This window comes from Lutra lutra, chromosome X, assembly GCF_902655055.1.
Source record: "Lutra lutra chromosome X, mLutLut1.2, whole genome shotgun sequence".
Lineage (NCBI taxonomy): Eukaryota > Metazoa > Chordata > Mammalia > Carnivora > Mustelidae > Lutra > Lutra lutra.
Genome location: NC_062296.1, coordinates 72,910,468 through 72,937,191, shown reverse-complemented (window position 1 = coordinate 72,937,191; position 26,724 = coordinate 72,910,468). Strand labels below are relative to the sequence as shown.

General features: G+C 42.4%; 1 protein-coding gene across 1 annotated transcript; it reads right to left on the bottom strand.

Moving 5' to 3' along the window:
- Positions 1-1,944: 1,944 nt before the first annotated feature.
- On the bottom strand, positions 1,945-2,787 carry LOC125091784 (ferritin heavy chain-like). The gene has a single exon (XM_047715766.1). It carries the CDS (start codon positions 2,615-2,617, stop codon positions 2,066-2,068), a length of 552 nt encoding a protein of 183 aa, XP_047571722.1. The 5' UTR covers positions 2,618-2,787; the 3' UTR covers positions 1,945-2,065.
- Positions 2,788-26,724: the final 23,937 nt, after the last annotated feature.

The window sequence follows — 26,724 nt, the reverse complement described above, 5'->3', positions numbered from 1 at the left end:
GCATGGCCACTGACTGACAAGTACCCAGCTGTGCATCTGGTGGGGGGTGGTATTTTCCCCAGGACTGGACGACCAAGTTGCAACTCACTCAGATGTCCTGACGGGCAGGTTATCGAGGGGTTGGGATGGCTGTGAGTAGGCAGGGAGGTGGCACAGCCACAAAAGTTAGCTCCCCCCTTTTGAGGGGTGGGTACATGGCAGAGGAGGGAGGGAAGGCAGAGGAAGGTGGGAATGACAGACAAAGTTAAGACATCTGGAGGGAGCGACGGGGCCAACTTCACCAGTCTGGATTCTCACTTCATTCCGCCCCTGCCCCACACATTCAAGAGTCTGTTGGTGGACCCCAAAACTGAACCTCAAGGAGGGGATTTCGAACATTCCTTTTGTCTTGCGGAACATGAAGGAGAGCTGCCACTGTGTCTAGACTCCCTTGCCAGGGATTCTCACAGAAAAGCTGTGAAATGTGACACTACAAGCAGCAGCTTGTAAGAGGCGCTCGAGCGTAATCACAATGCTCTTTGAGTCTTGTGGGTGAGGAAATCCTTCTTTCCCTGGTAAAATAAGAGGACGTAGATCTAAGCAGACTCCGCGGCATTATCCTGGGGAGTCCCTCTGAGTCACAGGAAAGGGAAAGATGGGATATAGAGGAGGCCCAGCAGCCAAGACTGAACCAGACTCGGGTCAGCCTCCGAGCCCAGGGCAGAAACCACAACAGGCAACGGTCCAGTGCCTGGGTTCCGGGACCCTGTGCGTGGCTGGGGTACTGGGTGTCTGTCCGGCTGAGCTGGATTTGCAGGCACAACATGTGTGTTTTGCAGTCTCCCCTTGGGCCTGAAGAGAAGCCACTGAGAGCAAAGCCGTGTGGGTGGAGAGTGCACTCGGGGGGATTTCCAGGCCTGAGGTCTTCCCAGGTCTTCAGTGCCAACTCAGGTAACATTGTCCCTGCCTGTGCGGGGCAGGGAGCCTGAATAGCGGGATTCAGGTGTACAGGTGCTGCCTGCCTTCCTGTGAGGTACTCTACCTCTCTTATGTTCTGTTGCTAGCTCTGAAGACTCCTTTCCTAGGAGCAGGGTCTGGCTGAGGTTTAGAAGCCATCCCCACCCTAGGCTGGAAGGCACACCTGTAATTAGAGCAGAGACTGCAGTGATCAGGGCTGACTTTATGAGTGTTGGGGATTTCCCTCCCTTCCGGGTCTGGTTATCTGGCTGGATTTCCAGTCTACCCACACAGTCTTGCTTAACCCATTGATATACCTGTGAGGCAACAACAACAAAAACAAAATGGAACATGGCATCAGAAGATCTATGTTCGGGCCCACATTCCATAACTTCTTATTTGCGTGGCCTCCCTTTTTCTCACTTGTTAAGACACAGTCATAACACCTGCCCTTCTTACTTCCTGAGGCTCTTACAAAAGTAAAATACAATAATGTCAATAAAAGGACTGAGATTTGCAAAATGCCATTGTTACTTTACTTTGTCACATCCGTGTCCCTGGGGGAAATTAACCATAGGGGTCCCTTCCCATTATCACTGTAGCCCAGGGTGGATCCCTGTGCAATCCCACTTCCTGCCCTTCTTCCCCAGGGGCAACTACTATGATGAATTCTAAGACCGTGGTTTTTTTTTTTTTATGCTTTTATCATACATATGCACCCACAGACACCAAGGCCCCAGACCACCCACCTCATCTCACCCCACCCCACCCTCACATTGTTTATCAGGGAAAGATTGATTTGTGTTTTCCAGGGTCCCATGGAATACCTTCCCCCTCCATCTCCCAAGATCCTGAGCTATATGTGGATGGGGTTGGGTGGGTGGAGAGACTCCTGGACACCTGCCTACAAACTTTAAAGGGGAGACATTTGCACACACGAATCAGAGACCTTTATTTATTTAAGAGCCAAATAACTTTATTGAAACCAAACAACTTTACTTATTTATGGCAAAACTGGAAGAAAAAAACTGGAACTTTTTGCAAAGGCAATACTGCAATACGCATGCTCGGCATGGTGATCAGGAAAAGTCACCATGCACCCTGGGGCTAGCGGGAAAACAGTCCCAACTCAGTTCTTTTTGTCGCTGTCACCCAGGGTGAGCTTGTCAAACAGGTACTCTGCCAGGCCGGCTTCGGGGGCCCCCATCTTGCGCAGGCTGGTGACATAGCCCCCCAGCTCTTTGATGGCCTCGACTTGCTCGTGCAGGTAGTGGCTCTCCAGGAAGTCGCAGAGCTGGGCGTCGTTCTTGTCGGTGGCCAGCTGGTGCAGGTCGAGCAGGCTCTGGTTCACGCTCTTCTCCAGGTGCAGGGCGCACTCCATGGCCTTCAGGCCGCCCTCCCAGTCGTCGCGGTCCGGCTTCTTGATGTCGCGGAGGCGGATGTGGCCCCCGCGCTGGTTCTGCAGCTCCATGAGCTTCTCGGCATGCTGGGTCTCCTCGCGGGACTGGCGCAGGAAGAAGCGGGCGAAGTTCTTCAAGGCCACGTCGTCGCGGTCGAAGTAGAAGGCCATGGACAGGTACACGTAGGAGGCGTAGAGCTCCAGGTTGATCTGGCTGTTGATGGCGGCCTCGCAGTCGGGGTGGTAGTTCTGGCGCACTTGGGAGAGCAGCGGGGTGGCCATGGCTGGCGGCTCAGGCACCAGGGCGAAGGTGACGGCGGTGCAAAATGAAAGCTGTGGTGTTAAAGGCGGTGGCGACAGGTCCGCGGTGTGCTTTCAAGCTAGGTGAAGAAGTAAACCTTGTGGTGTTCTCCGTGATGGCGCTGGAATGAGGTCCGTTACTCTGGCTTTGGGACGTTGGATCCGTTAGGCGAGTGGGGCGTGGTCACGCAGGAAGGGGCGGGCTAGGGGCGGGGCACCACATTCAATTTCTCTCTGAGTCACTCACTGAGTGAGGCAGAAGGCCAAGGACAATTCTGAGTGTCTTTTTTTTTTTTTTTTTTTTTAAGATTGATTTATTTTAGGGGCACCTGGGTGGCTCTTTGGGTTAGGCCTCTGCCTTTGGCTCAGATCATGATCTCAGGGTCCTGGGATCAAGTCCCACATTGGGCTCTCTGCTGAGCAGGGAGCGGGCTTCTCCTCCTCTCTCTCTGGCTGCCTCTCTGCCTACTTGTGATCTCTGTCTGTCAAATAAATAAATAAAATCTTTTTAAAAAAAGATTGATTTATTTTAGAGAGAGAGAGCAAGGGGTGGATGGGTGGGAGTGGGTTGGTGGTGAGGGCCAGGGAGAGAGTTTTAAGCAGAACCTGTGTTCAGTGCCCAGCCAGACCTGGGGCTTGATCTCACCACCCTCCCATCAGAACCTGAGCAGAAACCAAGAATCTCCCACTTAACCAACTGGGCCTCCCAGGTGCCCTAGTGCAGGGTGTTTTGAGGCCATTTTTAAAAATAACAATTCTAGGGGAGCCTGGGTGGCTCAGTCATTAAGTTAAGCGTCTACCTTTGGCTCAGGTTGTGATCCCAGAGTCCTGGGATCAAACCCACATTGGACTCCCTGCTCAGCGGGCAGCCTGCTTTTCTCTCTCCCACTTCACCTGCTTGTGTTCCCTCTCTCACTGTCTCTCTCTCTCTCCATGTGTCAAATAAAGAGATAAAATCTCTCTAAAAAAAATAAAAATTCTATGGGTGCCTGGGTGGCTCAGTTAGTTAAGCACCTGACTCTTGATTTCAGCTCAACTTGTGATCTCAGGGTTGTAAGGTCAGACTCTGGGCTGCTGGTACAGCCTGTTTAGGATTCTCTCTTCCTCTTGCTCTGTCCCTCCACCCTCCAACACTAGAAAAGAATAAAACAACTCTATTAAGATTTAATTCACATACTATAAAATTCACCTTTTGAAAGTGAACATTTGCATAGTTTTTAATATATTCATAGGGTTGTGCAACCATCACTACGATCAAATTTCGCATTCTCATCACTCCAAAATGAAATTGGCTACCCATAAGCAGTCACTCCCCAGACCTGGCTACCACTAATCTATTTTCTGTCTCTATAGATTTGCCTATTCTGGACATTTCAAATAAATGGAATCATACAGTATATGACCTTTTGCATCTGATTTCTATACTCAGCATAATGTTCCTAATCTTTCTTTTTGAGGCCATGATGAGATACCATGATGACGCCATATTATGGAATACTATTCCGTAATATGGATATGCCCCACTTGATTTATCCTTTTGTCAATTGATGGACATTTGGGTTGTTTTCATTTTGTGAATATGAATAATGTTGCTATGAATATTTGCAGGGATTTGTATAGAAATATTTTTATTCTCTTGGGACTATACCTAGTAGTAGAATTGCTAGGTCATAGGACAACTTTATGTTTAATATTTTGAAGAATTGCCAAATATTTTCCAAAGTGGCTATACCATTTTACATTTCCACCAAAGATATGTGAAGGTTCCAACACTGTTATTGTGTCTTTTTTTAGTTATAGTCATCTTAGTGGATGTAAAGTAGTATCACATTGTCATTTTGATTTGCATTTCTCTAATGATTAACCATGTTGAGCATCTTTGTATGTACTTATTGGCCATTTGTTTGACTTCTTTTTCTCTTTTCTTTTTTTAAATCTTAGTTCCAGCATAGCTACCATACACTGCTATATTAGTTTCACATGTACAATATTGTGATTCAACAATTCTATACATTGCTCGGTGCTCATCATGGTTAAGTGTACTCTTAATCCCCTTCACCTGTTCCACCCATCCCCCCAAACTACCTTCCCTCTGGTAACCATCTGTTTGTTCTCTACAGTTCAGAGTCTGATTTTTGGTTTGTCTCTTTCTCGCTCTCTCTTTATTTTCCTTTGTTCGTTTGTTTTGTTTCCTAAATTCCACATATGAGTAAAATCATATGGTATTTGTCTTTCCCTGACCTATTTTGCTTAGTATTATACCCTCTAGATCTATCCATGTTGTTGCAAATGGCAGGATTTCATTCTTTTTTATGGCTGGGTAATATTTTGTGTGTATATATATATTATCTATAATATATATATATCACATCTTCTTTATCTATTCATTAATTGACATGGGCTGTTTCCATAATTTGGGTCTTGTAGATAATGTTGCTCTAAACATCGAGGTGCATATATTTCTTTGAGTTAGTATTTTTATATTTTTCGAGTAAATACTTAGTAGTGCAATTGCTGGGTCGTAGGGTAGTTCTATTTTTAACTTTTTGAGGACTCTCCATACTGTTTTCCAGAGTGGCTGCACCAGTTTGCATTCCCACCAACAATGCAAGAGTTTTTCCCTTTCTCCGCATCCTTACTAATAACAGTTTTTTCTTGTATTCTTGATTTTAGCCACTCTGACAGGTGTGAGGTGGTATCTCATCATGGTTTTGATTTGTACTTACCTGATGATCACTGATGTTGACCATCTTTTCATGTGTCTGTTGGCTATCTATAAGTCGTCTTTGAAAAAAAGTCTGACCATGTCTTCTGCCCACTTCTTAATTGGATCATGTGGGGTTTTTTGGTGTTGAGTAGTATATGTTCTTTATATATTTGTGGTACTAACTCTTTATCAAATATGTCATTTGCAAATATATTCATCCATTTAGTATGTTGTCTTTTAGTTTTGCTGATTGTTTCCTTTACTTTGCTTTTTATTTGATGTAGTCCCTATAGTTTGTTTTTTCTGGTTTCCCTTGCCTCAAGAGACATATCAAGAAAAATGTTGCTATGTCTGATGTCAGAGAAATTACTGCCTGTGTTCCTCTCTGGGATTTTTGTGGTTTCAGATCTCACATTTAGGTCTTTAATCCATTTTGAGTTTATTTTGTGCAAGGTGCAAAAAAGTGGTCCAGTTTCATTCTTTTGCATATAGCTGACTAATTTTCCCAGCATCATTTGTTGAAGAGACCATCTTTTTCCTATTGCATATTCTTGTTTCCTTTGTTGAAGATTAATTGCCCATGTAATACCGGATTTATTTCTGGGCTCATTATTCTGTTCCATTGATCTAGATGTCTGTTTTTGTGCCAGTACCATACTGTTTTGGTTACTATAGCTTTGTAGTTTATCTTGAAACCAGGGATTGTAATACCTCCAGTTTTGTTCTTCTATTTCAGGATTGCTTTGGATATTTGGGGTCTTTTTTGGTTCCATACAAACTTTAGGATTGTTTGTTCTAGTGTTGTGAAAAATCCTCTTGGTATCTTGATAGGGACAGCATTGAATCTGTAGATTGCTTTGGGTAGTATGGACATTTTAACAATATTTGTCCTTCCAATCCATTAGCATGGAATACCATTCCATTTGTTTGTGTTGTCTCTGATTTCTTTTTTCTTTTTTTTAATGTAAGCTCCACACCCAGAGTGGGGCCCCATGGAGGGCTTGAGCTCAGGACCCTGAGATCAAGATCTGAGCTGAAATCAGGGGCTGGATTCTTACCCAACTGAGCCACCCAGGTGCCCCTTGTCTCTGATTTCTTTCATCAGTGTTTCATAGATTTCAGAGTATACATCTTTCTTCTCCTTGGTTACATTTGTTTCTAGGTATTTTCTCATTTTTGGTACATTTGCAAATGGGATTATTTTTTTAAATTCTCCTTCTGGTATTTCATTATTAGTGTATAGGAATGCAATAGATTTCTGTATATTGATTTTTGTATCCTGTGAGCTTACTAAATTCATTTATCAGTTCTAGTAGTTTTTTGGTGAGGTTCCAGTACTATGTTGAATAAAAGTGGTGAGAGTGGACATCCTTGTCTTGTGCCTGATCTTAGAGAAAAAGCTCTCAGCTTTTCACCACTGAATATGATGTTAGCTATGTGGGTTTTTCATATGTGGCCTTTATGATGTTGAGATATGTTCCCTCTGAACTTACTTTGTTGAGGGCTACTATCATGAATGGTTTGTGTACTTTATTTAATGCTTTTTCTCCATCTATTGAAATGATCATATTGTTTTTATCCTTTCTCATATTGATGTGATGTATCACATTGATTAATTTGTGAATATTGAACCAGCCCTTGCATCCCAGGAATAAGTCCCACTTGATAGGGTAAATGATTTTTTAAAAAGATTTATTTATTAATTTGAGAGGGGTGGGGCAGAGGAGAGTGAGAGAGAATCTCAAGCAGACTCCGTGCTGAGCAGAGTACCCAACGCAAGACGCAAGACTTGATCCCATGACACATGAGATCATGACCTGAGCCAAAACTGAGAGCTGGATGCTTACCAACAGAGCCAATGAAGGCAGGTGTCCCATGAATGATTTTTTAAAGTGTATTGTTGCATTCAGTTCGCTAGTATTTTGTTGAGGATTTTTGAATCTATGTTGATCAGAAATATTGGTCTGCACTTCTATTGTTTTGTGGTGTCTTCATCTGATTTTGGTAACAGAGTAATGCTGGCCTCATAGAATGAATTTGGAAGCTTTCTTTCCTCTTTATTTTTTAGAATAGTTTGAGAAGAATAGCTATTAACTGTTCTTTAAAAGTTTGGTAGAATTCACCTATGATGTCACCTGGTCCTAGGCTTTTGTTTCTTGGGAACTTTCTGATTACTGATTTAGTTTCATTGCTGGTAATTGGTTTGTTCAAATTTTCTATTTCTTCCCAATTCAGTTTTGGGAGACTATAGGTTTCTAGGAATTTATCCATTTCTTCCAGGTTGTCCACTCTGTTGCCATATAACTTTTCATAATAGTCTCTTATAATCCTGTGTATTTATTTCTGTGGTGCTGTGGTGTCAGTTGTTATTTCTCATCTTTCATCTGATTTTGTTTATTTTAGTCCTCTCTCTTTTTTTATGAATTTGACTGAAGTTTTAACAATTTGGTTTATCTTTTCAAAGAACCAGTTCCTGGTTTCATTGATCTGTTCTATTGGTTTTTTGGTTTCTATTTTGCTTATTTTGCTCTAATCTTTATTATTTCCTTTCTTCAACTCTTTTGGGGTTTTGTTTGTTCTTCTTTGTCTGGCTCCTTTAGGTGTAAGGTTAAGTTGTTTATCTGAGATTTTTCTTACTTCTTGAGATAGGCCTGTATTGCCAGAAACTTCCCTTTTAGAACAGCCTTTTCCACATCCCAAAGATTTTGGACCATTTTGTTTTCATTTGTCTCCACGTGATTTTTTAAATTTCCTCTTTAATTTCTTGGTTGACCCATTCGTTGTTTAGTAACATGCTATTTAACCTCCATGTATTTGTATTCTTTCCAGATTTTTTTTCTTGTGGTTGACTTCTAGTTTCATAGAATTGTGGTTGGAACAGATGCATGGAATGACCTCAGTTTTTTTTTAACTTATGAGATTTGTTTTGTGACCTAATATATGATCTACTCTGGAGAATGTTCCATGTGCGCTTGAAAAGAATGTGTATCCTGCTGTTTTTAAGGTGGAATGTTCCGAATGTATCTCTTAGATTCATCCGGCCCAATGTGTCATTCAAAGCCACAGTTCCCTTGTTGATTTTCTGTTTGAATGATCTATTGCTCTTTATCACCGCTTTTGGCTATGTTATCTTATTTTATTTTTTTAAACATCACAAATAAGATTTTTGTATTTGTCATGATGAAATGTCGGAATTTTAAACAGATTCTTGGACTGGTGGCTCATAGTTATCAGCTCATTCAACTTTAACACCAGTCTCACCCCCAGTAGCTTTTCCAGAACTACTACCATCACCATGAAGAACCATGAGCTTTCCAAATTCAAAGTTGGGCTTCTTCAGCATTTTTACTTTTCTTTATTATTACTATTATTATTTCTTTATTTGAGAGAGAGTATGTTCTACCTGTCTTCAGGTTGTTTTCTTGTTTATTTCTTTGCTATGGGTGTTTTCTAGGTGTAACTGTGGGACAAAGTGAGTTTAGGATTCTCCTATTCTGCTATCTTCCCAGGAAGATTTGTATATACTCTTAGGAGTTATGTCTATGCAAATCCATTGCTTATTTTTAAATAGCATTGTTTTTCTTTTAATTGTGGCATTGTAAGAATTTGTATATTCTTGATACAAGTCCCTTATCAGATATAATATTTGAAAGTATTTTCTCCTATTCTGTGAGTTGTCTTCACTTTCTTAATGGTGTCCTTTGCAGCATAAGAGTTCTTAATTATGATGAAATTCAATTTATCTGTTTTTTCTTTTGTCACTTGTCCTTTTGGTGTCATATCCAAGAAACCATTGCTTAATTCATGGTCACAAAAACTTATACCTAGGTGTTCTTCTAAGAGTTTTGTAGTTTTAGCTCTTACATTTAGGAACATTGAGGTCTCTGATCTATTTTGAATTAATTTTTGGATATGATATAATGAAGGAATCTAACTTCATTCTTTTGCATGTGGATTCTAATTATCCCAGCACCGTTTTTTGAGAAGACTATTCTTTCCCCATCGGATGGTCTTGGTACACTTGTTGAAAATCAGTTGACCATAGATATATGGGTTTATTTCTGGACTCCAAGTTCTATTCTGTAGATCTATATATTTGAACTTATGCTGATACAATACTGTCTTGATTACTGCAGCTTTGTAGTAAGTTTTGAGATAGGGAAGTATGGGTTGTCCAACTTTATTTTTCTTTTTCAAGATTGTTTTGGCTGTTCTGTAGCTTGCTAATTTCTTTCCCAGAAAAAGCTAGCTGGAATATTGATAGATATTGCATTGGATCTGTATATAATTTGGGAGTGTGTTGCAATCTTCATAGTATTAATTCTTCTGATAAATAAATATGAGATGTCTTTCAATTTCTTTAGGTCTAGGATCTTTTTTCACCTCACCCTGAATCCAGGTCTGGAATCATTTAAAATACAGATTCTGATTTAGACAGAGTCTAAAATTCTCAGTTTCTAAGTAAGCTCTCAGGTGATGCCTGACCACACTCTGAGTAACAATTATCTAAAAGGGAGGAGACGTCTACCCTTTGTTGTCTTAGTCTGTTTGGGTGCTATAACAAAGTACATAAAGTGGGTGGCTTATAAACAACAGAAATTTATTTCTTACTGTTCTGAAGACTGATAGTCTAAGATCAGGATGCCAGCATACCTGGGTTCAGGTGAAAACCCTCCTCTGCCATATGGCCATCTTCTTGCTGTATTCCCACATGGTAGAGGGAACTCTCCAGTCTCTTTTATAAGGAGCATTAATCCCATCCACGAGGGCTCCACTCTCATGATGTCATGACTTCCCAAAGGCCTTACCTCCTAGTACCATCACATTGGGGGGTAGGTTTTCAACATGTGAATTTGGGGGGTGGAACCACACACTGAGTCTACAGCATTTATTGAGGTTTGGAGTTAAGGAGGACCCATGTATTGGTCTTCACAAACAGAAACATCTGTTCCCACCTCACATACAGTGCTTCTAATAGTTAACACTAGATATAGATTGGTATGGGAAAGGAAGAGAGGCCTTTCTCCTATCAGGAAAAATTGTGAAAGACCTTAAAATTGGAAAAATTGCGAAAGACCTTAAAATTGGCAAACAAAACCAAACCAACAAATAAAAAAACAAACCACATTTACTGGGTGTCCTTTATAGAGCACTATTCATGGTTATCTCCACCTTTCATTGATTTTGAGCTATTTTGTTACTCTGTAAATTGCAGAAAACTACTAATAATGCAAATGATTCTTGTCCATATGCAAGTGAGTTGTGTCAGGTGGAATGCAACTTATTTCAGACTCATTTTGCATCAGTTTCTGCATTTATCTCAACATTCCTCATTGCCTGCTTAGATAGCTATGGCTCTTGGAATTGTCCTTTGAATCATTTGTAACATCTTACTGGTTTTCTCATTAACTAATGACTTAAATAAAATCTTTGACATGTATTATCTCACATTGGATAGAGATTTTAGTTTCTTTTTCTTTAACTGTCCTCGAATGTTCTTCATACTCATCCCCACCTCACTAGAAACATAATGCACCCTACATGAGTTGTCTTGGTACATTAAGCACTTTTTGGGCTGCTCACCAGAGTTATGATTCCAGAAAAATATCTGGGATCTAAAGGCATAGAATTCCTGACTGGGATATGGACTGGAATGATAACATCCCTGAGGAGAAGGAGCCAGAAGGTACTCTGGGAAATCAGAGAACTTATGCAAACTGTTGGAGGAAGGGGACATTTAGACAGTGGGCCACAGGAGGAGCCTCATCCATAGAACCCTGTAGCCCCTATGGGGCTGAGGCTGGCCCAGTGCATCCTAAGGAAAGACAGAGAAATAGGTGTGAGCAGTAAAGGCCTGTAGAGAACCAGAAGCAGCTGAGAACCACGGGACTGTTGAAAGCTTCCAGGCAGGAGAAGTAGTCAGCAGAGATTTGAGGGGATCTGAGAGGCTGAGATGCATGATCTGGGTAAAATTAACTCTAGAAGGAGGTAGGAACATGAACTTTTCAAGCCAAGAGAAAGGATCCCTTCATCAGTACTTTAGTGCTCCCTGAGTTACACCCTTGAAAGGGGTGTTGGGACCCATAGATACTGAGGTGGAGTATTTGGGACTGGGCCATGAATTCTCTTTTCCAGAGAAGGTTCCTTCCAGCTGGTTATCAGAGCAGGGAAACTCTAAGGCATTCTGGATGGTTCAACCAAAGGGTATCTTTTTCACGTGAAGGCCATAGGAAAGTTTAGTGGTGGCTTCTGTTTGGTGTGGTTTGGTACTAATGAGGTATGTCCAGCACCCACATACACTATTCTGAAGAGGAAAATGCTCCTTCTGGTCTTCACTTCTTCACTGTTCTGATTTTAGATGTGGGGAGAGGAGAATTGGTATCTTGAAGGACAAAGCAAAGACCTCTAAACTTAAACGTACTCATTGTATGTATTGGTGTGTGTAAGTTGATGACTGATATTAGTTCAGTTAAATACAAATTTTCTCTAAAGTTGTCACATTTCAGTTTTATTCAATGTGTTACATATTCTCCATTTGCTTCTCCAGTACTATTCTCTGTCTTTTTTCATCTTACTCTGAGCCCTGGGAGGCTGACTTGTATGGATTGCGTCCATGGTTCCCTCGCCTTCTGGCTCCTGGTTGGGCTCAGCCAATGGGAGGCACTGGCAGGAGATGGGAGGGCAGGAGGAGAGGGAGATTGGGATAATTATTTTCTTGGCTCTCTTCAGGGAAGATAATTAAGAAGAAAATCTATTGCCCTTTAATAGATCGAGCTCCTTGGATGAAGTAGGACCACTCTCAGGAGGGGCCTTCTGCAGGCACTGCTCACTTCAGAAGAATTTACCCCAAAGAACAAGCGGATGTTCTTTGGCTCAGGTTTAATGCATACCCTAAGAAATTCATGAGAACCCAGAATCCAGTATGCAGCTAGACATTGCTTCAGTCCACATAATAAATGGAAGAATTAGACTAGAAATAAAGAGGAACTAGTGTACCTCATCTACAACAGTCTCAGGCAACAAAACAACATCCCAAGTGAAGCTGCCACCCAAGATCCAGGCTCTAGTTACATGGATTGTAGATTTCTCTAGCTCCTGGCTCCCTTGTTTCCTTAGGTGACTGACCCTTTGGTTACCACTCATCTAATTAGTAAGCCCATTAGAAAGAGAAATAGGAAGGAGGAAGCAGGGAGAGTCATTTTCTCCTTGTTATTAGCTATGTTGAAAAGTCTAGTTAGGGGAAAAATTAGGGGAAAATATTGACTCAATAAGGTTGAGGATTAACTGTTTTTTTCAAGTAAACCCTTGTCTTTCCTCGCTCACCTTCTACTGCTCATGATCAGAGCTATTGCAGAGTGCTCTGCACAGCACTGCAAAATGAGTCCAGTCAATGTACACAAGGGATTATAGAAGCTGACTATTTAGATAGCTCTTCAGCATTTGCTCCTAGGCAGGAAGGTACAATCCTCAATTGCAGATAGCGAAAAGTGGATTTTGAAAGTTTTCTGTACTTCTTTTCTAAATAGAGGATGAATAATTTTTATTATGTGACATTCAATTCCTTCATAGAAAGCACCAGATGTTAATAGTCAGGGTAGGGAAAGCTATGTTGTAGTAATAGACCAAACCTAAAAAGCTCAATGGCTGAAGACAATGTCTATTTTTTTGCTCACATCACATCTGGCGCAGGTGAGGCAACCCTCTTTCATGGCTCTCCAACAATGTTTAACTATATTCCACACTACATGCAGGCTATATTTCACCTTTTAGTTGTACCTTCTCAGAATTCTTTACTTCCAACTGTACAGAAGGAAAACAGGAAGTGCAGAGACCTCCCACTTACTCTTTATTACCTTGGACCTGAAGTCATAGGCACTTTAGCCCAAACCAGCCTCAAGGACGCTGAGAAGTATAGGGGAAACATTTGCAAACATATGATATTTAGTGAGTAAAATAATCTCTGCCATCCATGTTTTATCCATTTCTCTCAGTTATTTTAAAAAATTATATAGAACTCACTTTTTGACCAATGTTATTTATTTACTTATTAGAGTGTGATTATAGCAAGGATTCTTTTGAAAAAAAAAATTACCACATTGTGTGTGTGTGTGTGTGTGTGTGTGTGTAGGTCCATTAAGTAATATAACCTGTGTGGTCCCATTTCTATATAATTGCTTCTATAATCATATTTGTCTCCCAACCTGGGTCCTAGGTTGACATTCAGCCTCAGATCCAACCCCATGTTTTACTTGAAATCTCTTCTGTCTGAAGTGAACACAGTCTCCTCTGAAGATCTATAGAGATTAGTGCCCATACAGTTAGCACGGCAATCAATTATGCACTGCCCCTTGATGGCTTGTCTTTAATTGCTTTGAACTATAAATTATCTCCTTTTGTGTTGTGTCCCTTTGGCACAATGTTGTCCTGACGTATAACCTCCTGGAGGGCAAACACACTTTCTGTAACTCTGAAGCACTCAACAAAACGGAATATCACAGAATAGGTGCTCAAAAACTGTGGGCTCATTTAATCTGATTTAATTGAATTGATAGAATCAGAAAATATGTATTAAACTACTAAGTATCATGTTCTAGGATCTGTGTGGAGAATTGTGGGTAAGGAGATGATTACAACATAGCGCCTATCCTTGGGAGGCTTTCAGAATTTTAGGAATAGAATGAATTCAAACTAACAGAGTGTGGTAGCTAGTCTCCAAACATGGTCCCACCTATTCCTTCCCTCCCAGTTCCAAGAGTGCTGCTCCTCATTTAGAGTTAGTACTTGTTTTTCCTCCCCAGTGCCTGCCTTGGCCAATAGAATATGGTAGAAGCAGCATTCTGGGACTTCCAAGAGGATGGGAAGAATTTCCTTTTTTCCACTCAGAAGTTTTGCTCTGCCCCTCTGAATTCCACTCTCCCTCTGCATCCAGTCACCATGCTGGGAAAAGACCAAAGAAGTGGCAACAAGGAAAGAAAAAAGGGGCAGAGTTCCCAGACAACAGCCAACCCCAACTGCCAGCCACGAGTGAGCCATTTTAGATATTCCAGATGACCGCAGTCCCAGCTGACGTCACAAAGAGAACAATTCACAGGCAGAATTGTAACATTATAATGAATAAAATGGTTGTTGCCTTAAACCACTATTTTGTGAGGGAAGGGGGTTGATTTGTAGCAAAAGATATCTGACACACAGAGTAAGAACGTTTTATCAATATAATGAATAGGTCCACCCAGGAGGGAAAAGGAGGAAGAAGGTTCAGGAATGTCATCAGAGTCAGAGAGGTGACATTGGAGCTGATGAGTAAAAATACCCCAGGCAGAATTGAAAAGAAGGGCTTTCCAGTTAGTGACCCCACGTAAGAAAAGCCATGGAGGAGTGAAGAGATACAGCGTGCACAGAGAACTTATAAGCAGCTTGTGATGGGTGGTGTGTGAATGCAAGAGGGAACTACAGGTATTTTAAGAGAAATCTGAAAATCCAGGAACACGGCTCTAAGATTGATTCTCTACCCAATGCAGTACTTGGGACTTTTCAAAACAGAAGAGTGTCAAAATCAGATTTTTGTCTCAGATCACCCTGGAATGAGTGAGAGGTAGATTAGAGAGACATGACACCACAGAGAATAGCCAGGAAACTTCTGTGGTGACCCAGGGGTGAAGGTGAGGCATCCATTAAAGTCGCCCCAAAGAGAGGCGTGGTGCTGAGGGACATGGAGATGAAGGGTGGGACGAGAAAGGTATTGAGGTGGATAATCTCTTAACGTTTTTAGATGGATGCAGCTAGTGAGGGAAAGAGAGGTTTCGGACTCCCAGCCTTCAGGCTTTGATTCACCATTCTGGACACTGGCAATGCAGGATGCCCAGGTGGTGGGGGAAGAAGGTAATGACCTGGTTTTAACTGAGCCCTGTGAGTTCTAGAATGTCCAAGAGAGGAGGTCCTGGAAGACAGTGATTACTCGGTATGAAGCTCAGGAAAAAAGGGCTCAATTATGTTCATAATAAATTTTAAAAAAAATTTGCTCAGGACCTGTGCCAAAAGGAAGTGCCTTTGTGGGTATTTATCCTGTTGCAAAGTAGTAATGTTTTAGAGAGGAGCATGTCTGAAAGATGGCGTGTGAGTAGCCGGGCCACCGGGGAGATCATGTAAGCAGAAGAGGAGTGCTCAGACTTATTTTTCCATTAGCATTGATGGGTTGTGGAGAGCTATAGACATTGCTTATCCAGGCTCCTTTGTGGCTAATTTGACTGAATTTGTCCTGAGACTGCAATTGTGGGTGTAGTTTGTGGCTGTGAAGGATTTTCTCTGTGTGAAGCTAACTGACCCACCTGGGCTTAAGCTTTGTCTTGGCCTTATTAGGCCCACTCTCCAAACACCTGAGCAATCTCCCACATAAGGCCACATGATGTGCCAATCATCATAATTATATGATATATCCAAAGGTTTGCAGCCCAGGGAAATTACTTTGATGTTTTTGAAAAGGTCTGAGAGCTCATCACAGTTTTGTGATTCCAAAGAACCCAACTTCCTTACCATATGGTACTTAACTAGGTGATTATTTGGAAGGCAAATGGAAACTTGTAGGCCGGCATCTAAAACTCTGTAATAAAGGGTGTTAGGGGCTTTCTGTTTTCTGTTGGCAGAGCTGCTTCTAGCCATCGCTGTTTGTGAAGAGGCTGATTTGACCCCAGCAGGTCAGCCGTGGCCAGTCTGTGTGGGGGTTATACATGGAATTTTATGACTTTTAATGGGTCCTGAGAAGAGCAGTGGGCATTTGATCTGAATCTGGACCAGCCTGTTAGCTTACTACTTTCTATTGACGTCCAGTCATCCTACACTGGGACGATCTTCAATTATTTTGATAATTTGCTCATTTTTTTCTTCTGGCCTTGCCTCTCACATACAGGAATATCTGTAAATTCACTGAATTTGATGACTTCATATGATTTTATTTTCCCAAATGTCATGGCTTACTTCGGAACAAAACCAGAAATGATTCTGGTGCTGGAGTTTCCAGGTCACAGAAAGCCCAGGCCGCGGGCTAGAGTCTCTGTTCCTCTTTCTAGCCCGGAACAGGGGTGTGAGCTGCAGAGGGCTAGGTCACAATGCCACCCACCCCCCTCCATCTCAGTGTCTTAGTACAGGAAGAGTTTAATTCTAGTTCAGGACCAGTGAGGCAAGTGAAGGACCTAGGGCACAAAATTTAAGAAGGCACCAACTGTCGGGATCAGGAAGGCACTGGGGCCTGTTTTCACTAGATCTCCACCATGAGTCAATAAAGAAGACCTGTTCGTGATTGCTGCAGAGAAATCCAGACTGACAGAGGCACGATCACCAGAAGAGTTGAGCCAAAACATGGCAAATTGTGCGTAGGCTCTTAAAGCTTCCACCGGAAGTGACACCTGCCACTTCTGGTTAACATGTCACTGGTCAAGGAAAATCAAATGCTCTGATTTCAAGGGGTTCAGAGAAAGGCCGCCTCACCACATGCCTGGAAAGTGGTGACCTGAGAGGATTTGGTGACCACTCCAAATGATTTCCATCATTTTTAATTCCTAGGTTCTCTAGCACGGAGGTGCCCCTGAGCCCACTGCCTCTCAAAACCAGGGAGTATGATGAATTCTGGGGCTACTTAGCTGATGGGTCAGGACTGATGGGCTGTGCTCCTTAGCATCATCTGCTCTGCCGAGGAAGACATTTGCAATATGCTAGGACAGCAACAGCCCGGAAGGGAAGCTCTTCTCTTGCCGCCATGAGCAGCGGCTCTAGTCACCAAGGCTTGTCAAACCTCAGCGGCAGAAAGAGCCCCGCTCCTCTCTCTCTACCTCTTAATCTCCCTCATGCTATCTTTTTCATAATTCCAGGAAACTTTGGTATATATTCTGCAGGAGAGATCTTATCCTAAGTAGAGTTGCTCTATGTCACCCCTTGTGGGAAGTGAAGGTCAGTCAGTGGGCATTATTTATTATTCGTTGTGGGCTCCAGAAATAGCTGGACAGAAAGGACAAAATACAAAATAAAGAGGGAAGACTGAAGTCGTGGGATCTTGCCTTTGATTTTTATTATTGTTTCTTCCTCTTCTTTAGATGTAAATTAAAGCAGAGGTTATGAAGTAAAAAAAAAAAAATCTTGTATTTTATAGGAAAACTTTTTTTAAGGACGTTTGCACTTTTTTCATAATTCATCAGTTCTCATCCAATATCTCTGACTCCCAGATTTGGCACACCCATTTTTTATTTATTTATTTTCTTACTTACTTATTTATATCCCCACCCTGCAAATGAATGGTGTATGGTTAAGTAAATTGTGGTATATTCATACAATTAGACAATACTGAACAATATCCGTGGCTTGTTCCTTTTTATTGTTCAGGAACAAGCCACGGATACACTCAGCAACAGGGATGAATCTAATATACATTGTGTTGAGTAAAAGAAGTCTAAGACACACAGATCACTATATATTTCCACTTAGACAAAGTTTTCAACAATAGGCCAAACTAAGCTATGGCTATAAAGATTAGAAAGTGGCTGCCTCTGGGAGGGGGACTGATGAGAAAGAAATGTACAGGGACTTTCTAGGATGATGGAAGTATTCATAAGTTGGTTGGGATGGTAGTTACAAAGGTGTTATGGCTCATCAGGCTCTATATTTAAAATCTGCACTTTTATGATATGTAAATTATACTTCAATTTGCAAAAATACAAAATAAATTCAAGGTATGAGAACCATGGAACCCCAAACTAACTTGTTTTCTCTGCAAGTGATCTCACTTCTTTTCCTCAGGGAATATTGAAAAAATATTGAAGAAAGATATCCTCGCCCATGGTCAACTGAGTCAGAGGAGATCAATTTTAACTGTCCTAACTTGACTTTCTCCCGGGGAGAATTTAAGAGCTACATTGGGGTTTGAATCGCCACATGGGGTCAGCCAGCCTTTGCTTCGCTTATCTCCTATTAACAGCTCACGGTCACAAGAGTGGTAGGGCCGGTTACAGAGACTCTCGCTCTTTGTCTACTTAGAATCAGTAGAAATACACGATGCCACACAAGATTAAAGCCAAACCCCTAGTCATCCAGGTGTTGAAAATGGAATGCACTACCTGCTATTCCTCTAACGTGTCAGTGTGGTTCTGGCAAGTGAAAGGCGCTGCGTCGGATGCGGGTGAAGCGGTGGCCACTGCAGAGGTAGACGTGTAGAGAGAGAGCAGAAGGGAGGGAAGGGAGATAAATAGGTTCCCTTGTAATGCCACAGAGGATCACATTACAAGCTTGCAGAGGCTTGCAGATGTTGGCATCTAGTCTGCATTTACTGAAATGTGAGACTTGCAGAGAAAAGAAGGAAAAATCCCACCTTCGGCTGATATTTGGTCTTGGAACACTGTTAAGAATTTTGTTTTGGGCGGGCGCCTGGGTGGCTCAGTGGGTCAAAGCCTCTGCCTTCAGCTCAGGTCATGATCCCAGAGTCCTGGGATGGAGCCCCATATCGGGCTCTCTGCTCAGCAGGGAGCCTGCTTCCTCCTCTCTCTCTCTCTCTGTCTGCCTGCCTCTCTGCCTAATTGTGATCTCTGTCAAATAAATAAATGAAATCTTTAAAAGAAAAAGAATTTTGAGGGGCGCCTGGGTGGCTCAGTGGGTTAAGCCGCTGCCTTCGGCTCAGGTCATGATCTCAGAGTCCTGGGATCAAGCCCCGCATCGGGCTCCTGCTCAGCAGGGAGCCTGCTTCCTCCTCTCTCTCTGCCTGCCTCTCTGCCTGCTTGTGATCTCTCTGTCAAATAAATAAATAAAATCTTTAAAAAAAAAAAAGAAAAGAAAAAGAATTTTGTTTTGGTCCTTCTTGCTTCCTAACTTTGGAAAATGAACGACCCCTGTTATGACCCGCTATCCTTTTATATCACAGTATTTACATTTTTATATATTTGTAACCACAAATGAATGAGATACATTTAAAAAAAGGTGGATGCCATAGGTGCTAAAAAGAAGTCTATGCAGTTATTTAAAACTAAGAGATTTTGAAAAATGAACCTGTTTTGAGTACACAAACCTTCTTCCCCTTGACTATTAGAGCAAATCTTAAAATCAGTGGGTTTCTTTTCAAAGTTCACTTACAGTTTGGTTTGGTGTGGCTTTTGTTTTGTGACATCCTTGACCCCCAACAGATTGCACTCCTCCTGCCCTGTGTTCCTGCCCTTGAGCAGACCCTACCCTCAATGCTGACTTGGGGCTTGGCCACGTGACTAGCTTTGGCCAATGGGAAATTAGCAAATGTGATGCAAGCAGAGGCTGTATAAGCCCTTACACACTGCGGCTTGTCCTCTTCCTAATGCTTGCTCTTAGAACCCAGCCACTGAGCTGTGAGAAAGTCCATGTGGCCACATGGAAGACAACCAAGGGCCCTCGCCAATAGTTAGCCCCAACTTGGCAGCTCTCTGAGCGTGGCCTCCAACCTCCAAATGAGCCTCCCCGGCTAATTCCGCATGGGATAGTGGGACGAGCTGTCCCCACCAAGCCCTGTCCAAGTTGCAGATCTGTAAATCAATGAATGACTGTTGTTTTTTCAAGTCATTAAGTTTTGGGTTGGTTTGTTACATATGCATGAAGTAGTACACAAGCTGGGTTTTTTTTTAAAGATTTTATTTATTTATTTGGCAGACAGGGATCACAAGTAGGCACAGAGGCAGGCAGAGAGAGAGAGGAGGAAGCAGGCTGTCCTTGAAGCAGAGAGCCCGATGTGGGGCTCGATCCCAGGACCCTGGGATCATGACCTGAGCCAAAGGCAGAGACCTTAACCCACTGAGCCACCCAGGTGCCTCAAACCAAGCTCTTTTTTTGTTTATATTTTATCTAGGTGTCTATCACCACCTGAATGTAAGTTGGCATATAGATTTTAACTCTGTGTAGTAGTTCGGGAGCTGTGTTGAGGGAGATTCTGAGACTGCATTCTAGTTTAGCAGAAAAGCAGCCATGGCCCCAGTTTTACCTGTTCTGTGCACAGCAGCCAGACCTGTCTTTTAAAAATCAATGTGATGGTGTCACTATGTTGCCTAAAATCGTCCAGGGGCTTCCCTCTGTACTTCCAATGAAAACCAAGTTCCTTATTCTTGTCTGCAAATCCTTTTGTACACTGGTCTTCCCTTGATTCCCCTCCAGGCTCATCTCACTCACTCTCCCACACAGCCACTTGCCCAGTCCAGCCTCACACGCTGCCTTTCTGTTCTCTGAACATGTCAAGCCAGCGCCCACCTTGGCATCCTTCTGCTCATGTTACATGTCTCTCTGCCTGGAGGTTTCATCTCAGCACTGGCTTCTCGCCATTCAGATCTCAGCCTAAATATCAACTCCTCACTCAGCGCTGTCTGCTGGAGATTCTCTGTCTCCCTCTCCCTCTGCCCCTTCTGACATTCATGTGTGCCTTCTCTCTCTCTCTAGAAAAAAAATATATTAAAAAAAAAAAAAAAACAACTCCTGAGAGATACTGCCCTGACTATGGGGATCAGGCAACTGTTGCTATAATCATATTTTTTAACAAACCACCTAAAAATTCAGTGGCTCAAAACAACAAGGAGGAGTCTCTGATTCACAGGCCTGTGGGGTGATGGGGGCAGCCCTGCCCTACATCTCAGCCTAAGGTTCAGAGTGCCTCCCAGGGGAGCAGTCAGAAACTCTCAAGCTTCTAAGGCCCCAGCTCAGAGCTCACACACTGGCCCCTCCCCCATGGTCCAGATCAATTCACATGGCCAACATCAACGGGGACAGAAAGTACTCTTCTCAGGGAGAGGATATTTGCAGAGCAATCGTCAAATCTACCACACTATCAAATCGAGAGCAGTCACACCAGCACCCTTACCTTCATTTCACCCACTTCCAATTCTCTGCAAATAATTTATCACTCTCTGATATTTTTTGTGGTTATTATGTTTGTTGTCTGTGTCTCTTTGTTAGAGCATGTGTTCTGTGAGTGCAAAGATATTTGTCTTCTTCAATGCCATATTCCTGGTCCATAGAACAATTTCTGGCTGAGATGAGGGGCCTGATAAGAACAAATGTTAGCTGTAGATGCCGATACAGAGAGAAGGACCTGGAAAGCCACTTATTTTTTTCCAGACCCAAACTTATACAAATATCTTTTTTTTTTTTAAGAAAGATTTTATTTCTGTGTCACCTCTACACCCAATGTGGGACTCAAACCCATGACCCTGAAATCAAGAGTTGCACATTCCACTGACCGAGTCAGTCAAGCGCTCCCAAATATCTTGATATTTTAAATCACTGGCTCCTCTTCCTGTAATTGCTTCATCTTTTTCAGTATTGTCTTCCAGTAATATAAGAGACATCATGATGACCTGGTTTGAATGTTTTGTTTTTAATTACCCATCCATCTTTGTGACCCATTTGTGCCAGATGTTAGCTTTAGAAACTGTGCTTTAACTCAAAGGGGCCTGAGGGGGAAGTATCTTAAAACTCAAATCCTCAAATCAATCTCCTTCCAATTTCTAGGGGCAAATCCTCACCAGAGCTTTGACCCTGTGTGAATTGGGCTTTCCCAGAAGCTGGCCCTGGGACAAGGATTGGAGTGAATAGAGTTTATTTGGGTTCATGGACAGGGGTAGGGCAGTGGAGTGGTGATACAGGGAAGAGAAGATAGCCCTTCATTGGGGTCATTATTAGGTCAGTAACCAGACTGACCTTCTGGTGGTAACCAGAAGCACCTGGAATTTCATTTCACCAGTTTTAACAATCTGCCTCAGAATTATCCAGGCCAAGGTGTGAGGGAGCTGGGCATTTACACCCCTGTACTTGTCGGGCATTAAAGGTTGCTTGGAGGATTGGGGGCAAAGGAGTAGGAGAGGCGGGAGATGTTGACTCCTAGGGACTTTCACCCACTTTGTAGAACAATGTGGGTTCGGGAAGCCCCAGGGAAGGCTTCTGAAAAAGATGCGGGTGTTCGCTGTTGGAAGTGAGGCTGGATACAAGAGAAGCTTGAGATCAGAGGAGACAGGAGTGCAGAAGACCCTGAGTAGCCTTTTTTTTTTTTTTAAAGATTTTATTTATTTATTTATTTGACAGACAGAGATCACAAGCAGGCAGAGAGGCAGGCAGAGAGAGAGGAGGAAGCAGGCTCCCTGCTGAGCAGAGAGCCCGATGCGGGGCTCCATCCCAGGACCCTGAGATCATGACCTGAGCTGAAGGCAGCGGCTTAACCCACTGAGCCACCCAGGCGCCCCCTGAGTAGCCTTTTTTTAAAACCAGTTTTGTTGTAGATAATTGACATGAATAAGCTACATACTGACGGGTGAGATTTGACATATGTATACCCTCATGGAACTGTCACCGCAGTCAAGATCACGAATAAAGCCAGCACCCTGGAAAGTTTTCTGTTGCTCCTTTGTAGTCCCGTACTCTGGCTCCTTGCCATCACTAAGCCATCACTGATCTGCTTCCTGTCACAATAATTTGCATTTTCTAGAACTGTATATAAAAGGAATCATGTGGTGTATACTTTCATCTGCCCCTTTCTTTCATCCAACATTCATCCAAGTTGTTGCCCGTATCAACAGTTCATAGCTCTTTGTTGCTGAGTAGTATTGTATTGTATGCATGTATCACGACTGGATGGATATGTGGATTGTTTTGGCCACTATGAACAATGCTACTATGAACATTCGTGTATAAGTCTTTGTGCAGACATGTGTTTTCGTATCTCTTGATGTTACATTGATAACTTGGCATTGGCCATGAGAGTAGTATTTGCACCTCAGAAACCGGCAAACATTACAAATCCAAGGCTTTTCCCCAGAGACCTAGTTGTTAAATATTTGCCACCATACCAGTAGGCTATACCAGTAGGTATAGCCTAGAATTGGAATTACTGAATTGAAGAATATGCACTTGAAAAAAATGCCATTCATCTATGTTATCGAGGAGGCTTTCCAAAAAGGTTGTAGCTCTCTTGTTCATTAAAAGAGGTATATCCTTTCTGTCATCTCTAAATGTTCAACTCCCTCTAAGACAAAGATCTTTCAGTCTAAGATGCTGGTCATTCCTCAGGGTGATCTTGATATTTTTCCTTGTTATAGTAGAGAACAGGAATTTTGGAATGGTTTTGGAAGACTCAAAACACATTTCCAGGCTGCTGGGTGCATTTTTAAGGCTTTCATAACAAGGAAAAGGAGACATTAGACAAAAATCAGGCCAGAAAGGTGACATAATCAAATAGGGGAAAGGGGGCTGAAAGGAAATGTGACACATGAAATTCTTGTTCTGCTGGTACACAGTTGTCTCGGCCATTGTTTATAAAGACATGTATTTCCACGTAGTCAAACCCAGTGAGCATGTGCCACTTCTGCTTTACTCATTTACTATTTCACATCACACTTCCATGAATGGACATATGCTCATTATTTCCATCTAGCCTACTTCATAATATTCTATTATTATCGCTCCCCTATTGTTGAGCATTTGGGTTGTTTCCAATTTTTTGACTTTATAAATAGCATGGCTTCCTGCAAATTCCTTCCTTTGCCTTGTAGATTATAATTTCCTTGGATTAGGTTTCTAAAAGGCCTCTTTCCCCCGGCCATGACTTGTTTATTTTGTTCAATGTAGACTCTTCTTTTCTTTTCTCTCCTGTCCTACCCCTACATTTGGCAGGGGTGGGGATTCTTGCTAGGGACTGTCATGGGGCCCAACATACATATCCCCCTTTACAAACTAACACACTTTCTCTAATAGTATATTTGCTTCTTTTCCCAGCTAGACTGTGGGTTACACAAGGGGAGGGCATATTGTTTTTTTCTTCTTTGTTGGTACCCTATTGCTTATACTGTAGGGGCTCTGTATATATTTATTGATTTAACTAACTACTTCTCTGGCTTTCTTTTCCTTCTTTTTTCAAGTCATGTTTGACATTAATTCCCTCAGGAGTTGATAGATGAACAACCCTTAGAGTCCCACTCTCATTCTGCTGCCTTTGCTATAGTTAGATGATGGCTAACCCTGAACTAAACCTTTATTTGGCACCAGGCCATGCCTGCAGTAATCATGAGTCAAAGTTCAAGGCTAAGTCAGTATTTCCCGCAGAGATGAGTTAATTATAGGCAATAAAAATGTAAAAGGATTACATTAGTTAGACCTGCAAAATTATCTTTTTTACTTTTCCGAATGCAGTCTTGTACTTAAAATGGGTGTGTCTTCGGTCAGGTTCCCTGGAAACAGACTGCAGGATAGAGAGATTAGCGGACAGGAAGTTCCCCGAGGTGTTCTCTAGGGAGAAACACCTGTGGGGGACAGCAGGGCTGGGCAGAGGGAGAAGTTAAAGTGTGACACAGACCCATCAGCCACCTCCATAGTGAGTCTGAGACCTGGGGTGGTCCTCCAGAGTCATCCTAATTTGAGGTGAGGGAACAGGGACGTCATTACCTTCCCCTCATTGGCCAGTCACTGGGTGCAGCCTGCTCCCAGAGAATGCTTATCATTGAGTTTCCCAGAGAGGGACTGTGCTGTGAGCCAGCACCGGCCGCCAACTGCCAGCAGCTGGGAGGATCTGTTCCTCACTCCTGAAGGGGGTATCTGGGGAGACACCAGGGCTGCCACCTGGTGAACCACCTCAAAGTGGAGAGCTGGGAGAATTGATTGGCAGGTCTCACAACGGGGTGGAACCAAGTCTCCATCTTCAGTCAACTTAATCCCTATTGTTCCTGGGAGTTCTGAAGTTTGGAGGAGGTAATGGCTGAAACAGCCCAAGTTTGTGTGGTCTCAGGATTTTTTTTTTTTATTTTTCCTAAGAAAAAAGAAAACACAACCGTCACCAGCCTCCTTTCCCTCAAGGTGGTTTCCCCCATATGCATTCCCCTACAGCTGTTTCCTCAATTTGAAGCCCCAAGAGTCGGAGGCAGGAAGGTGTTATGATATAATCAGGAAGTCTGCCCACAAAAGTTGAGGATTGTTTCGGGAGTCCCAGAGATGTCCTGAGGTTGGGGATGGGCCTGTGTTACCACAGATACCTTTCCCTTCACAAATCACCACCCACGAAACAGTTTCAAAGGGAATCATAGACATGAATCCCATTACGCAAACTTATTTACGAGGCTGAATTAGCTCATGTCTGCAAAGCACTTTGAGCAATTTGGATAGACCTCCTAAACTGTTTACTTAAAGTATTACCTCACCCTTAAGTCAATTTCCTAGAGGTAGGACAGGCTAAACAGCTTCTATTAGAAAATAATCTCATGAGCTTTCCCAACATCTAATATGTATTATCATTAGCAGTTTGATGTAAGGGTTTGCTTGTTGAGGCAAGACAATGATTTTTCACTTATTTTCCATACATATTTATTTGCTGTCTTTTAAGAATGGATTATGATTTTTACGTTCAAAAAATTATAGCTTGGTATGGCCCACATTTAAACGAATACTTTTAGACTGAAAGAATCAGTCATACTTTCGACAGAAGGTAACCAGATGTCCTAATTATGTGTGTGTGTGTGTGTGTGTGTGTGTGTGTGTGCATGTTCTAGCACGTTCTATTATAGAATTCCAGTTCCATGGATACAAATAGCCCCAGTGTCCTCCAGGATCTCAGGCAAGAGAGGGCTTCAGGGCAGTAAGCATGGAATCCATTTCAGGCATACACAGAATATTCTTCTGTACAATGTTAGCACAGTGGTCAATTTGTTTAAAAATCGGGTTGTAAGGATATCTGATTCCTGCTACCCTGGCTGCTACTGCAGCTTCAGGACCAACAGAGAATGGTTCTCTCTCCTTCCCACTCATACCTAACTCATAAGAGTTTCACAATATCTGACCATTTATGAACAGGTTGGTTTTTGGGGATGGGAAGTATGGTAGATCCAGTCTCTCTCTCTCTCTTTTTTTTTTTAAAGATTTATTTATTTATTTGAGAGAGAGAGAAAGCATGAGCAGGAGGGGTACCACAGTAGGGAACTCTGCCACTGATACTTCTGGAAACCGGGCATATCTGCTGCTGCCCATCATAGTGACTCAGGGAGTACCAGCTTCTCTATTTATTCATCTCAACCTCTACTTAGTTATTTACTTATTTAAAAATTGAATTTATGTGTGTTTTTAAATGTATTTTTTATTTTACAATCCAACAGTTGGTGGAAGGGTCACCAGCTTCTGATTCAAAGGCTGGCATAGGTGGGTCTCCCCAGTGAAGGTTAGGGTTCTACATCTGTATTCTTGTATCCTCTGCCTCCCATAGCGTACAAGCTTATCTCCCCTTCTATTTTGAATGAGTTATTTGAGATAGGAGAGAGGGAGAGGGAAAGAGAGAGAGAGAGAGAGAGACTGTAAAGAAGAAAACCAAATTTCAGAAATTACACCAAAAACCATTTTTACAACTTTATTGTCCCATCAGAAAGGC